At 60.8% G+C, this 15863-nt stretch overlaps 1 protein-coding gene across 1 annotated transcript in view; it reads right to left on the reverse strand.

The window, feature by feature from the left end:
• Window positions 1–2060: 2060 nt before the first annotated feature.
• NRXN2 (neurexin 2) overlaps window positions 2061–15863 on the reverse strand; it is a 79973-nt gene continuing 66170 nt past the window's right edge. The window contains exons 18-19 of the mRNA XM_042905340.1: window positions 14374–14452; window positions 2061–3076 (exon numbers count right to left, since the gene is read on the reverse strand). Coding sequence (XP_042761274.1) covers window positions 2190–3076; window positions 14374–14452 — 966 coding nt within the window. The 3' untranslated portion in view covers window positions 2061–2189. The remainder of the gene's footprint in view (window positions 3077–14373; window positions 14453–15863) is intronic.

Genomic DNA, 15863 nt, shown 5'->3' on the forward strand with positions numbered 1-15863 from the left:
CCAGGATGGAAGGAAGGACGAGGAGGTGAGGTTCCTGTGGACATCAAGCCCAAAGACCTGGCAGATGTCCAGGCCTAAACATGGACCAGACTTGCGAACTGGAAAATGTCACAAGAATGGGCTGGCCAGCAACAGAGCCACCTGTGGATGGGAGCAGCTTCAAGTGGCCCAGGGCGATGGTGAGCCAAGGGCACAAGAGAGCAGAACCAAGAGAGGGGAGCAAGATCCACCAAGCAGAAAGTGGAGGAGACCTGAGTGACAGAAGCACGGCTGAGTCAGGGCTCACGTGCCCAGCGGCATGGCGATCCCAAACTGCCACCTGGGAGAGGAAGACCATCCACCCTCCTCTCTCCTGAGGACGCTGGCACCTAACCCTCACCTAAGAGTTTCAAATCCAGACCCATCTCTCCGCGTGTTTGGGACCGTGGGCTTGCTCAGTGTCTCCATGAAGGAGCAAACGCCCTAGGATGAAGCTCTACTTCTACCTACAGCTGCAGGAGCTGCCCACAGTCAGCCCACGAGCAGCGTAGACTGGGGCAGTGTAGACCGGGGCCCGGGAGGGGATGGGTAGGCGGGGCGGCAGAGATTAGGTTCCAAATCCCTAGAGATGCAGAAAAAGCAGAGACCCTGGAGTTGAGCGGAACTGGGGGCAAATGTGCACTCAGCCCCTGGAGCCCTGGCCACCCAGGAACACCACCACCTTCCCCAAGGGCTGTAGCAAGACCCCAGCAGCCCCCAGAGGCGTGGGCCCGTTGTGGCCACTAGGGGGCAACACGATGCTCTTGCCTCTTGGTGATTTGATCACCTCCAGAGCTCAGGTGGGTGGGCTCAGCCAAGACCACAGACCAGCTGCTTACCTGGGCCGATCCTGGGGCCAGGAGGGACATGGGGGTGAGACAAAGACAAGCCGCCCCCCAGGAGCCCAAAGCCATGCTCGGCCCAAATCTTTGGAGGCTACTTACCAGCTCTCATGGGCCGCAATTCGGGCCCAGACCCCAGGCCAGAGCCAGGACCGATGTCCCAACGGTACCCACCCGGAAAAAAACTGCACAGGACCGTTGGATTTGGAAAGTTTTTGTTTTCTTTTCCCACACATTTCCGGGGTTGGGGTGTTTTCCAAGACTCAGACACATTTGTTAACAAAGAGAGAAAAAAAACTGGGGGAGCAGGGAGCCCGTGGGCAGAGAAGTGACCCCAGCAGTCAGCGGGCGATGCCTCGCTCTCTCTCTTCCCTGGTGCCCGCGCCCCACGGGTGCCACAGGCTGCTGCTCGCGGTATCTAGATTATTTGTCTTTAATATATATCTGCATTTGCCTTTCCCCTCCCACCCGCCCCCCACCCCTGCTCCTCCAGCAGCTTCCCCATCAATGCACGTCGCCCGGCGGCACACAACAGAACAGGCCTTCGGCGGCCCGAGCCCCTTCCCTGGGCGGCACCAGGCAAGCGCCTCCTCCTGGTGGGCGGAGTCGGGGCGCTCGGGGCAACTCCCACTGCCCCGCCCCGCCCCGCCCCCCCACGCTGGGCCGCTCGGCCCACCCGCCCGCCCTTCTCCCACCGACTCTGGAAACCCAACGGTAGGAAAGGAAGGGAGAAACCAGACACACGAGAAAAGAAGTGGAGAGAGGGAGGGTGGGGACAGAGAGACACAGCAAGCCTGGGATGGGGGCCGGAGGGCTTGGGAGGAGAAGGAAGGCAGGAGGGACAGAGGGCAGAAGAAAAATTGCGGGAAATTAAACAGGACGAGGAGTGGACACTTTACAAAACCCCCAGCCTTCCTTCCCGCCCAACCCCACCAAAATAAAACTACCCCCCCCTTAAAAAAATAAATCAACCCAGGGCTGTGAGCACGTGCCCTGCCCGGCAGGCGCAGGGCTGAGAGGGACAGACAGCCCCCGGGACTGACGGTGCCGCCGCACCCGACGGCAGGAGGAAGGGGACGAGCACGGGGTTTCCTTTTCTGTTTTTCTTTTTTCCTTCTTTCTTTTTTTCTTTCTTTCTTCCCTCTTTTTCTTTTCTTTCTTTTTTTTTTTTTTTTTTTTTTTTTTTTTTTTTTTGCGTTTCCTCTTCGTGAGAGAAGTCTGAGGCAGCCAGGGAGCGGGTCCCCAGAGCCCCCGGCGGGGAGAGGGCCGCACCCGCCTCCCGGGGCGGTCCCGGGAGGGGCAGCTGGCAGTGGGGCGCGGTGCCGGGGCTCACACGTAGTACTCCTTGTCTTTGTTCTTCTTGGCCTTGCTGGGCGTCTTGGGAGCGGCCGGGGCCTTCTCTTTGACCACTGCCCCATTGCTCTGGGCCGAGTTACTGATGTAGTTCCGGCTCTGGTCCACCTGGTAGGAGCCCTCGTCGCGGTTGCGGTACTTGTACATGGCGTAGAGGAGGATGAGGATACAGAGCGCCGCGGCCGCCACGATGCCCACCACCATGCCCGTGGTGCTGCTGGACTCCCGGATCACCTCCACCGCGCCGGGCGGGCCCCGCTCCCCGGGCCCCGTGGGGTTGGCTGTGGGCAGATGGGGGAAGCCGGGGGCGGAGGTCACGCCCGGGCGCAGGGGCGGGGGCCTCCGCGGCTCGAAGGACGTGGGGGCCCCAGGCCCCAGGGGCGGGTTCTCCAGCAGGGGCTGCAGCGGGTCTCGGTGGTTCATTTTGCCCGCGGGCAGGTTGGGGGCCGGGGCGGAGGGGGCCAGCAGCACCCCGGGGGCGCCCGTGGCCCCATCTGTCCTGAGGTGGGGCCGGGGAGCGGGTTTGCGGGGTGAGAGGAGGGTGGTGCGGTCCGTGACCAGGGGAAAGGTGGTGTAAAAGTCCTCGTCGTCCGTGGGGGGGAGGCTGGAGTCAAAGACCTCCCCGGACGCAAAGCCCGAGGCCTCGATGGGCTCTTCGCAGTCGCTGTCGTCCTGCTCGGCCTGGCACGGGCCCCCGGCGGGCGGGCGGCGGGCCGCGGGTGGGGGCAAGGTGTCTTGGGTGGCGCCCACGCCCGTGAGGAAGGGATAGAAGGTGGGGGGTGGGGGCACGAAGGGGGATCGGGTGGCCACGGGAGGGGGGTCTAAGGAGTCCTCCGTGATAATGGGCAATATTAACTCTCCTCCTAGAACAAGAGAGAGAAGAGAGAAGAGAGGGTGTCAGCGAGGGCCCAGGGCGCAGGCGGCTGGCACAGAGAGAGAAACAACAGCCTCACACACCCAAATCGGTTCCAATTGGCTTTGGCGGAGACTAGAGCGGGCTGGGCCCGCCCGCCAGCCTGCCGGCGCGCTGCGCTTTAAGCGGGCAGCGGCTCGGATGCCCTGGGCACCCCACGCACGGGCTCTGCGGCTCACTGGGTTTTGGTCTTTTGTTTGTCTTAAGAAACCAAAAGGAACAGAAAGGAAAGGAAATCGAAAAGAAACGGAAAAAAAAAAAAAACTCTACTGGTTTAAGGCTTAAAAACAGATAACAAGAGCAGCATTTAAACAAACCTAACAACAATATCTTTTAGGGTTTTTTTTTTTTTCTAGATTTTTCTCTTTTTTTGCTTTTGTTTTTTTTTTTTTTTCTTTTGTTTTTTAAAAAAGAAGATAGCATACCACGGAATTCAGGCAACTTACATCAACAAATAGGCCGTGTGATTTTAGCATGAAGAAAAAAATTACAAACAGAGCTGTGTAAGCGGGTTCTCCCGGAAAAAATAAGAAAAAACAACTTTTCCGTACAACGTTTTCTGTCTATCTGTTTGGTATCTCCCTCCCTCGCTCTTCTCTCCCTCTGGACATCTTGCTTCCTCCTGTACGCTCTCTCGCCTCCCTCACTTGTGCCCTCTCCCCCTCGTTAAACACAAACCTAAGATCTGCACGGTGCAGGCTCGCTTGGGGAAACCGTTACCACCACTTGGTGACAGCATGGGAGGAAGGAGGGAGCAGTGGGAAGGAGGGCGTGGGGGAAAGGGAGGTACTGGCAGCTATGGAGGAATGGATACATGGGTGAGAGGACTTGAGGCGGGGGATGGTCACGGGAAGCAGCTTTGAAGGTTAATTGCAGGCTGGCCATGGGAAGAAGAGAAAACTGAGGTGGGAGGTGACAAAGGCCACGAGAAAGAGTGGGGCAAGGAGGGGACAGGCTGGAGGAGGGTCTTGTCCCATAGGACTCTGGGAGAGGGTGTGAGAAGCCCTGTGGAGGCAGGGAGGTGGGAAGGCGGCGGGGGGGGGGGGGGGGGGGGGGGGGGGGGGGGGGAGGGGGGGACGGAGGGACGGAGGGATGGAGGGAGGGAGGGAGGTGGACAGGAACACACGACTCCTGCGCTAACCCTAATTCCCCAACTTCCTCTTTCTTCACCCTCCACCTCTGACCCCCACTGGCTTCCCCCCTCCCCCTCCCCAGAACCCCCATGGGCCGCCAGGACCTGACCAGGGCTTGACTGCCTCTGGCCCTCTTATTATTCTTAAAACAATAATAAAACAACGGAAAGAAGAAGAAAGCAAAAAAAGAAAAGAAAATACATACACAGCCATCTGGGAAGGAAGCACTTGCTAATATAGGGCCCGGGGTGGGGGGGGGGGGACTAGTCGGGAAGGTTGGGGGGTGGTGATTAGGTCTCCTCCCTTTCTCCCTTAGGTCTATTAACTGTGGTACCCTGGGCATAAACTGCAATTCCCATCAGCCCCAAAGGGTGAGAACTACAACTCCCATTAGCCCTTGGAGCCGGGGGAGGGGTGGGGCACAGACTGCAATTCCCATCAGACCCAGGGGTCAACAACTTGACAACCCTCATCAGCCCACTGCCCCTCTGGCAAATACTGCATCCCACTGGTGTGGGGTAGATCCAGCTGGAGTCTAGGTCTAGGAGGCTCTAGGTCTAGGTCTAGGTCTGGGAGGGCTCTCTCCTCTTAGAGGGACACCTCTGGGCCGGGTTGGGGCTGGAGATTTCCTCTCTAGCTCGTCCTACACCCAAGCCCTGCCCCCATCTGAGTGCTTCTCCCTGGTCTCTGCAGGGCGTGGTTTTCACAGATCGGGCCCTAAGCCCCCTATCCCCTCCAGAGGAAGCACCCCGGGGGCTCCACTCCCAGGCCCTGCCTGCCCCACTGCAGCCACGCCCGGCCATGTGTCACTGCCACATCTTGGCGTCTCTTCTCCTGCTCCCTGCCCCTAAGCCTGCTCTCCTGCTCCTGCTCCCTAAGCCTCTGTGTCTGTTGATCCTTCCGATCCCAAGCTCCGACAAAATCTGGCAGAGCTGTCCTTGGCCACCCTAGCCTGCCACAGCCAAGATCTTGCCATTGAACTCGTAGCCTTGCCTAGCTCCCCAGGCTGCTCCTCCCACCAGGCTCCCATCTCCCCCGGGGCCAGGGCTCACCTGCACCCCACATTGTGAAGCCCCAGGGCACCTGGCCCTCCAGGGGCTCAGCCACACTGAAAAACTGAGCCCAAAGCAGACAAGCATGTTCTGTGGAGCTGGGACCGTCCAAAGTTAGCTTTTTATGGAAGAGGATGCTGAGGCCCGGGGTGGGGAGGACTTCCCAAGGTCACTCGGTGTCTGCATCAGGCAAGGTGAACAAATGGACTCTCCAGTCCTTTCTGTGGCTCTCAGAGACCAGGGAAGGGTCAAGTTCTCACAAGGAGCCTGGAAAGGCCTGATTCATCCTCCCCATGCCTGCAGTAATCTATTTGACTCTTGGCTTGTTAACCTGGGAGGCCACAGACCTGTTCTGTCATTAATTACTGTGTGACCACGGACAAAATTCTGTCACGCTCTGGGCCTCAGCTTCCTCATCTATAAAATTAGGGCGTTGGGCTCCAGGCCCAGGGTGAGGCCAAGGTCTGGCTCTTGTGGACCTCCTGCCTATGGATGAATAATTGATCTCCCCATCCCCTCCTGAGCCCTGGACCCACCATGGATGGCCCAGCACCCTGGTCCCTGGGTAAAGGGCACATTCAGCAACCAGCTCTTAGGGGGAGGCTGGCAGCCTGTGTCCCGTCACGGCACAGTTCCTCTCCCTGCTGGGCCACACCACCGGCCCTCTTCCTGACCTTTGCCTTCCGTTCAGAACACCTCGCCCCTGCTAATATTTCACTCGTGCTTCGAGTCCGGCCAAATACCTCCTCTCCCAAGAAGGCCTCTGGTTTGGGCTCACTGCTAGGGAAGGTTCAAGGCCTAGCACCCAGCACTGGGTCTGGTGCGGGGGCTCATCGTGTTTTGACCAAGGGAAGGGGAGGAATACTCACCAGGCACTTCCTCTGGGCCCGGCCAGGCTAGGTATCTGGGGATGGGGTGGGAGCCCCTCACGGGCCAGAACAACTGGGTTTTGAACACCCTTCCTCCCCTGACCCACACAGAGCAGCACTGCTGAGTTCGGCCTGTACAGTTCCCCCTGTGCAGCGTCTCCCAGGCTCCAGAGCCCTCCCAGGCCTGGTCACCTTGACTCTCGCCCCTGCCCTTCAACCCCAGCTGTGTCCTGGCCTCCATATCTGGGTCTCAGCCCCGTCCCTGTGTCCCCAGCTTCTCTGGGAGCTTTCCTTGGGCCCTTCTCTGTCCAAGGCTTTGACAGCGTCTCCTGAGGGTGTCCCGCCCTCACCCACATCCTCCACACCACCACAACTGTTCCTCGGTGCCCCCTTCTCATGGCCCTGCACCCCAGCCTCCGTCTCCTCACCCCACAGCTCCTGCTGTCCCCACAAGATAACACGCTGTCAAGACCCCGCGCTGTCTTCCTTCCCCCACATTTGATCAAAGCCGAACTGGCTCTGTGGCAGGCAAGCCGCATGTAACATAGGGCACTGGGTTTCCCTGGGGTCGTTCACTGGTCCAGGGTCCAGCAAGCTTGTCCTGGCGAGGAGTTAGCAGGCTCTGGAGGAAGGGAGGACCCCTCAAAGACTCCTCACTGTGAAAGTCCAACCAGGGGCTCCCCTTCCCACTGGGCGTTTGAGGAAGACTTGGGGTGCCTGGGACCCCGGGTCCAGCTGTACAAGGCTGTACATTGGGATGGGGTGCTCCCGGGAGTCTGAGAAGGACCCTAGGCAGCTTCCTGCCCCTCCCCCACCTCAGGCTGCTACAGCACTTGGGAAAAACACTCACAGGAGCACGGATCACAGAAGCCCCCCACCCCCCACCCAACTCCTAAGTTGAATGCCAGGACCTGTCAGTCCCACTTACTAGAGAGAATTCCATTCTGGCCAAGGAGACCAGCAAGCTGAGCCCTTTCTGCCTTCAGGGCACAGCGACTCCTGACCGGAAATGTACCCAAGAACCCCATTCCCACCCCAGCAGGACGTGCCTACTCCCAAAAGAGCACCTAGCACTGAGGTTGGGTGTCACAGACTGAGCAATCGGCTGGCTGAGGCCCCGTCCGCCAGCGCGGGGTGCCTGCCCAGGCTGTGACGGCAAGAAAGCCACTAGCCCACAGGGCGTTTCGTGTGGGTCCGCAAAAAGGCAGCCCCTCAGTGTGGCCACAGACCTGCACGCACACGACTTGGCGAATAGCTTCTCTTTACACAATTAGAAAAAGGTACTCTGGCTTCCTGGAGGCCACAGCCCTGCTCCAGGGACCAGGACACGCAGCTTGGTGAGCAGAGAGCGCTGGCTAGATTTCAGCCCTTACTCACCTGTTCCAGTAGAAAACAACCTGTGCCCAACTGCGTGCAGTGACCTGGAAGATGGCGCCCCGCCCCACTCGGAAACACCAGCGCAGCCAATGGCAAGCGTCAAGGCGGATTCAAGGTCAGAGCGGATGCCGTATCGTGTGTGTGTGTGTGTGTGTGTGTGTGTGTGTGTGTGCAGGAACGCACCCCTCAGAGTCTGTTCCTGTGCACCTGGGCATCGTGTGCACACGAACCTCAACGGATCTGAGCACGTGAGCGTCAGGGAATGTGCACAGACGTGTGCGTGTAAGCGAGCCCCTGGCTGTGCCTGGGTCCACCCGCTTCTGAGCCTGGGTCTGAACTCCTGTGCGCATGCGTGAATGCCCCACTGCGAGCCCGTGAGCCTGCCCCCGTGGGTCCCAGCGTGGGAGGCAGGCCTCTGTGAATGCCTCTTTCCCCAAACTCATGGGCTCCTTCTCCTGGGCTGCAAGACTACATTTCCCAGCACCCCTTACAAGTAGGTGTGGCCGTATGACTGAGCAGGGGCCGCTGCCAGTAGCCGCCCATGAGTCTCCCGGGTGCGGGTGCGTGCCCTTTCCCCTCCTTCCAGGGACCTCGCAAACTGCCTGCTGAGTACGGAGGAGCTACAGGGATGGAAGGAGGCTGGATTCCCAAAGCGCCCCTTGGGGCGGAGCCACCTGCTGATGGGGAAGCCCCCTGGTGGGCTTTCACTTGAGTGAGATGCTTCCCTGGAAGAAACCACTGAGATCTGGGGGTTATCTGTTACAGAAACACATGTTGCCTTCACAAGTACGGATGCCGAACCAGACCTGTGTGCCCCCAAAACCCGTGGGCTTCAGGTAACAAGCCAGGGAAAGGGCTGGAAAGATGAAGCAGCGTACGATGCGGGACATTGGGTTCCAGCCTCTGCTTGTGATGCCCTACGGGGCAGAGCGTGCGCCGGCGGAGGCTGAGGCCCCAAGGGAACGTGCCAGGAAAGTTGGGGTGACGATGCCGCCTTTTCCTTTCGGCTTTCGGTAATGCATCATAAGAAGACTGAGTTAGCAAGAGTGAGTGGGGGCCTTGCAAGCAGAGACGAAGGCAACAGAGACAGCCCGGAAACGCGGGGCTTGCCAAGCGTCCAGAGAGCCGATGCTTCCAAACTACAAATCGCGAGAGAGACCAAAGATGGCTGTGAGGGACAATGACCCCGTGAGACGTCTACCTGCACGAGGAGGCCTCGGCCTCGCCTCACAGATCAGATGGAGGGTGTGGCCTCCCCACCTGCTGTTTCGAAGGCCTTCAGAAGCGTCATCGCTAAATGAAGAGACAGGCTCTGATCCCATGATCAGAGCAACACGGAAATAAACGGGCTTCGCAAGTGTGTCTGGGAAAGAACTCTGAGGGCAGCCGCTTTGACTGCTGGAGCCTGAGAAACCACCTCTGGGCCCCCAAATATGCAGGGGCAGGAAGTGGGCCGAGTCCCCAAGGAGGACGTTTTCCCAACACCCACTTCCGAGGAGGCCACGGAGGATAAGAACTGGGAGGCCCTTCACAGAGGCAGCACCAGGGCCACAAACCAAGGAGAGGGAGTTTCTCGAAGACAGTAGAGGACGGGGGTTAAGGAAGAAAGTTCCCCACCGCAGGGGTGGAGTCTCACCCACTGCAGGGGGGGCTGGATTTCCTCAAGGCTTAGAACTAGGGGTCTTGGGGGGGTTTCCACTCTTCTCTTTTTTTGCATGACAGGTTTTACTGTGATGGCTGACTCTGGCCCACTGGATTCGGGGCGGGGCTGAGCTGTGTGGTCCGTGAGATCGATTACCCTTTTAGTTCACGGGGATCCAGACCACATGTGGACACCCAGGAGCAAGTCTGGACCCAGCCAAGCGGGCCGCCATCTCCCAGACACCCTCCCCTTTGCGGTGACAGCCCTGAGGGGGTGAGGCTTCAGGGTGTCTCCCTTGGGGGGGGGGGGAGGCGTGCTCTGCGGGTGTGAGAAAGAGTGAAATGGACTGTTGGTGACCCAGAGGGCCACACTGGACACAGAAATCGCTAGCTGGTCTGCTCACCGCATCTGTTTCTGCTTCCTCCCCGGGGGCACGGCAAGGCCGTACCTCCCAGCCTTCCTGGAAGCTGAGCCGGGGCCAGGAGACTGAGCTCCGGATGGCCGCGGGCAGAATCGGCGCAAGCAACGAGCGCCCCTCTCCACCCTGGCCCGTAGAACCCACCCGCGCGTGACCCCACCGTGGGTCACCTTCCGCAACTCGGGACCTCACCTGGCGGGGACCGTGTGGCTTCCAGACGGAAGGCCAGGCCCTGGGCGAGGGCTTGTAGAGGAGAAATAAATTTCTGGGTATTAAACCACAGGTGCTGTGGAGGTGATCTATCATGGCAACTGGTGTTATCTTAAGAAACTCTGGAATGTGAGCTCATTTGTGCTTCTGTGAATTCTGAGCTAGATGTGTGGGTCTGAGCGGGCGTGCCCGCGTCTGTGGGATCCGGCCTCTGAGGGTCTCCCGTACGTATGCATGGGCGCAAAGCCTCCGAAGGGTCGTGCCTACACGGGGTAAGCGCACGAGCTGGGTCTGTGGGTCTGAGTCACGTGGGGGGCTTACATGAATCTGAGTGCTCGCGCATGTGTGTGTCCTCGGGGGTCTGAACAGCGGCATGTGCTCACCTGCGTGTGAACACAGAGGCATGCGTTTTATTGGGTCTGAACACGTATGTGCGGCCCGAGGATACGAGCCCATCTGTGAGCAGCTCATGTGGACATCTGAGCATACGAGTAAGGGCATCGGTATCCGTGGGTGCCCGTGCGGGCCAGTGTAGACGTGTGTGTGTGTGTGTGTGTGTGTGTGTGTGTGCATGCGCGTGTAAACACCACTGCAGGACTCCGTACGAGTGTGTATGCCCTGAAGGGTCCGACCATGTGTATGTCTCCAAGCATGGGTGAATCTGAATGTACGTGTCTCCGAGTGTGTGCGCGTGTGTGCGCGTGCCTCTGAACACGTGGGTATGAGCCTCTGAGCTAAGGTGGAGCTCTGAGGGTCCCCTCTCACGGGGCAATGGGAGGGCTGCAGGTGCGGGCGTAAACAACCGTGTGAACGTGTGTGGACCCCTGGGTCTGGGTGCACACAGCCTACCTCTGAGAACGTGCCCACGTGCGGGTCTCAGCACATAGGTGCCTTCTGCGTGCACACGGGCGTGGCTCTGTGGCGTGGCACCTGGGAGCCCAAGCCTAGGTGGGTGTTTTGGGAGCCCCAAGCGCACGGATGGGAAAGCGAACTTGCTGAACACGCTCTGAATACGCATGCGTCTCTGTAAGACCAGGCACCTGTATGGGTTTGTGCGAACTTACTGGCAGGACACGGGAGGCCCGAACATGAGTGTGGACTTGGGTGGAGCCGTGACACGCGGCTGTATGGGTTTGTGCTTCTGTGGGTCTCGGTAGCCGTGTGTCTGCGTGTTACGGACGACACGTGTGTCTCTTTAGATCTAAGCGTGTGTGCGCCTCCTTTGGTCTGAGGCGCGAACGGCCTGTGACCGTCCAGGTTTGAACGTATTCACACCTGTGCAAGTGGGTGTGCGTGAGCTTGCCGGTAGATCCCTAAGTGTATGTGCACGGATGTACGTGCATGCGCCCCTGGTCAGACACGTGTGCACGCATGTAAACGTGTGCCGCTGTGGATCTGAGTCCGTGTGCGCCCTTCCTCGGTGCCTCAAGGGGAGCAAACTCAAATCCCCACAGGGCACCATACCCTAACGTGCGGGTCAGGCTGGCGAAGACAGCGAGGGGTGGTGGGCCACATTCCCCACGATGCAGAGCACGCCCCCGCTGAAGGCACTCCCTCTCAAAAGAATGAAAACACGGTGCCCATCAATCCATACCCTTCTTTGACTGGCTTGCCAACCTCACGTGAAATAACCATGTTGGACGATGATCTCACCGAGCTACGGGAAGGAGGAGTGGGGCCTGGGGTCTGGGAAGGGGCCCAAGCGGAGAGGAAGGGTGGAAAGCGAGTGGGGATGATCCCAGGCTTGACATCTGGACCCAGGGAGGAGGATCTGGCAGGTGGGAGGGATGCCAACGGCCTGGGGTCCCTGGGGTCGGTCCCTGGGTAGCCACTGTCTCTAGCCAGGCTGCCTCCTCCTCTAACACTGACCTCGGAGCCCAAGGAGGCCCGGCCCTGTGCTAGAGAACAGCCTCCCTGCACCCGGGGCACAAGAGGGCCTCTGGCTGGAGTCCCCTTTCTCGGTAGATGGGGCGGGTGGCATGGTCTAGATCAGCCTGAAGGGCTCTGGAGTCATCTTGGTCTTTGCCTGGCCTCCCATCAGGATAAAACTCCAACCTGAAGCATATGGGACGGGTGTGCGTATGGAAATACACACACGTGCCACGCACACCTGGGGGAGAACCTCTGGCTTCTGTCGGTCTCCTCTGGAGGCTTACGTGTACGCTCTGCCCTTATTTTCAAAGCCCGGTGCCAGGCTGTCCACCAGCCTCTCCCTAACCACCCACCCCCCCCCCCCCCCCCCCCCCCCCCCCCCCCCCCCCCCCCCCCCCCCCCCCCCCCCCCCCCCCCCCGGCTTCTAGTCCTCCTCTACCCTCCACCCTCCCCTCAGGGGCTTGGCCCTCTGATCCAGGGAGGGCGGCCGACCTGCCTACCTCAGCTCCCCTTTACTCCCTCGTCCCAACACAGCCTAAGGGAGCTCGGCCAACCGGTGCACGCACTCAGCGACTCAGCCTCCGTCACATCCAGGCCCCTGACAAGACTCCAGGTGGCGGCTGGAAAGTTCGAACCTCGGGGAGTGTGTGGCCCCGGTGTGGCCCAGTATGCACTGCCTGTCCCTGCGCGGTGGCCGTGTGGCCCCACACTCCTCTCCACGGGGTCCAGGGAGAGCAGACCCCTCCTCTCATCCCACAGTCCCTCCCCCCCACCCCCCAGAGTGAGCACATGCGTGCAAACACATGTGATGGGGCCAAGTGCCCTTTTCTCAAGACCCACACAGCCCTGTGTCCCCGGAGTCCTATCCCAGGGCTCTCGTGGAGCTGATCATCACGGCCCCTTTCGGCAGGTCCGGGCTAGGGGAGCTGCTTCCGTATATGGGAAACCCCAGTAACTGACTGGGTAGAGGAGGTAAAGCAGGGTTGAGGGGGAGAGTGCTGCGTGGAAGCTGCCAGATGCCCAGAACCTCCCAAAGCAACGGCAGAGCATGAAGGTGCGTCCCTGAGCTGAGATCGCCTAGTGGGATGCAGCCAGATGGCCCCCCCCCCCACCAGCAGAGGGGCCTCCCCGCAGTGGACGGCGTCTGTTCCAGAAAGCACCAGCTCTCGGCTGTGGATGGGGAGGCCTTTGCAGCCCAACAGCCTGCAGCTCCCCCACGTGCCTCAGGGCCCCGGACCACCAAACAACGCTCTTCAGCTCTGGCCTGTGGGGCCTGGGGGCCTGTGCCCCGGCTCTCCCCCTGCCATTGGTCTCTGGAACCTGAGCCTCTGCCCCAAGGCTCCGTGGTGTTTCTTGCTCTCCCCACACTCCTTCCATGGTTGCAGCCTACCCTCAGCTTGAGCGTCTCCTCTGGGACTGGCAGACCGCCCCCCCGCCAGGCTGGATTCACAAGCTATGCCCCAGTGAGACTGCCCCCCTCCCCTGACCCCATCACGGTCGCCAACCCCGCAGGCATCTGCCCCAACCTCCAGAGCCCAGGTGCTACCCACTGCAAGGTAACCAGAAGTTTCTGGAAACCCAAGCGAGGGATGAGGTTCCCACAAGCTCATCCAGGCCACCACCGGATCCCACGATCCCTTCCTGGGAAATCTGGCCACATTCAGTCCTTCCTCCGTTCCCGCTGCCAGGCGTAAGCACCAGGACCTCAGCTCCTCAGGCCCTCCCTCCCCCTGGCTCCTCTCAGCCACCCCCAATCTGCTCAGCTGAGCAGCCCTCGCACCCACTATGCCACTCCATACCCCGCACTTCTCAGTTGGCACTCGAGGCCCACCCTTGCTTTGCCAACCTGGTCTCTCGCTGGGGCCGAGCCCAGCTCTCCAGCTGGAAGGATCCAGCAGAGGCCTGGAATGCCACCCCCGGGAAGCCTTTCCTCCCAGCACCTGCTCTCCTGTTAGAGCAACTGCCCCTCTAGAAATCTAGACCAGACCTCAGGTCCCAAGCTCCTCAGGGGTCACGTGTCTGGCTAGGGGCACATCTCCTAGCCCGCCCCGCCCCAGCCCACTCACTGCCTGGCACAGAGCTGCCGTGTGGTATAACTGCCCCAGCTCGGCCTGGCAGAGTGTCTGGCCACCTCCCTGAGACTGGGAATGAGGAGGGTTCTGGATCCAGCAGAGGTCTCCTCTACTACTGACCCAGGGAAAATCAGGCCTCAGGGACCGATGGGAGTTGCAGTTCTGGACCCAAGAGCTGATGGGAGTTGTAGTTCTGGACTCAAGAGCTGATGGGAGTTGTAGTTCCTAGGCCTGCGCTCCCCCTCCTACCCCACCCCCAGCTCGCACCCCATAAAGACTCCTGGGAGCTGTAGTTATTCATCTTTCTCGGGGAAAAGTCCCCCTCTTTCCCTCCCAGCATTCCTTGGCCCTCAACCCCAGGATCCCAAGCTAAGGACCTCACTAACTCGGAGGGCTGGGGTACCAAAAGGCCAGAAACGGCCTTGCCAGAGGGACAATTGGAGGGACCTGGAGGGGAATGGCAGGAAGGCAGAGGAAGCTATCAGGGCAAGTGACAGCCTGGCAGCAGGCCCTGTGGGCTTGGGCCAGGTGGCAGGGACAGTCGCCCCCCTCCCATCAGCGTCACCCGGGCCCGGGGCAGGGGAGGGGGGAAAGGCACTCACCAGTACTGGGCTCACACTCCTCCAGGTCCTCGTCGTCACTCGGACACTCAGCAGAGGCCACCAAGAGGTCATCTGTGTTCTGGGGGCGAGAGGAAGGGTGGGGCGGGGGGGAGAAGAAGGTTCGCGGGTGGGTCAACAGGTCCCAAAGCCACCTCTTGAGTGAGACCACACAGGAGACGGGTCCTGGGCGCTAAGACACACACCCTGGCCCGTGGCTGGATGGCCGAGGGCCTCCCTTCCCCCAGATGTGCAGAGCGAGGCTGGACAGCACCCGCCCTGCAGCAGCTGCCCGGCTCCTGGGGGTCGGTGAGCCAGCACATGTGTCTTTTATTTCTAGGAAGCCAGGGAGGCTGGACGTTGGACCTGGGGGTGCAGGGCTGGGGCAAGGGGGCCCGGGGCAGGGGGGAGGTAAGGCGTGGGGGCCGCCGGAGGCCAGCACAGGCAGAGACGGGGAGCAGGGCCTAGGGTGGGGGGTTGGGGGGGGGGTGGTTCTTGGCTCCACCCTCACTACCCCCCCCCACCCCCATCTCTCTCCCAGTCCCCTTCCCAGAGCCCGGAACCAGGCTGCACACAGTAATTAGGGCTGTGGTTGCCATGACAACTGGAGACGACTTTGTCAGCATTTTCTCTCCTCCTGATTGCAGAGAAAGAGAATCCCCAAGATGAGCGAAATGTAAGGGGCGGGGAGGGGAGTGCGCTCAGGGTGCGCTGGGGAGGAGACCCAAGCGGGGAAACCCAGAGTCCAGGCGGGAAGGGAGCCCAGGAGACTGCGGGATGTGGGGAGAAGGCTGCTGAAGGCCAAGGGTGGGAGGAGTCTGGGGTGGGGAGGGGTGCCTCTTCTCCACCCTGCCCCTCCCCCCACCCCTCATCTTCAGATCGCTGATTTTCCTTCTGCACCCTGGCCCCTCAGCACCAGTCCGTCCTGCGGGGGCTTCTCCAGCACAGCTGTGGCCCCTAGGGCCCCCCCACCTCTCTTCCACCTGGATGGCCTGCCCATCCCCTTCCCACTGAGACTGGTGGGCCTCTCTTGCCCATGGGCACCGGGCACTGTCACTGCCCAATCTTGGGTGGGGCCAGGCCTTTCTCCCGGGGCTCCCCGCTCCCTGGGGCGAGGTCTGGCATTCGGGTCCCCCAGCTTCTCTTGGCAGCAAAGGCAGAGGGGAAGGGGGTGCAGACTTCTCGCTCGTGCCCGGATGAGGCCGTCAGCCAGTGCCAGGCCCCCCTACACACGGACTGGGAGGGAGGAGGGGATTTAGTGCTCATCGAGTCCGGCCCTCATTTACAGACGCTGAAGGCAGGCTGGCGGGGGACTCGGGGGGCCGCCCCCCCCCCGACCTCTCCCTCGCCCCGGGGAGGACAGCGCTCTCTCCAGGCACAGAGGCCCGACAGCCACGGGCAATGGGGGACAGAGGTGGCTCGGGCCGCGGGGACAGGGTGATTAAATACGGTCTACCATGCCAGGTGTGATCCCTCCCTGGGCCGACAGTCAT

The sequence above is a fragment of the Panthera leo genome, chromosome D1 (genome assembly GCF_018350215.1).
Source record: "Panthera leo isolate Ple1 chromosome D1, P.leo_Ple1_pat1.1, whole genome shotgun sequence".
NCBI classification, from domain to species: Eukaryota; Metazoa; Chordata; class Mammalia; order Carnivora; family Felidae; genus Panthera; species Panthera leo.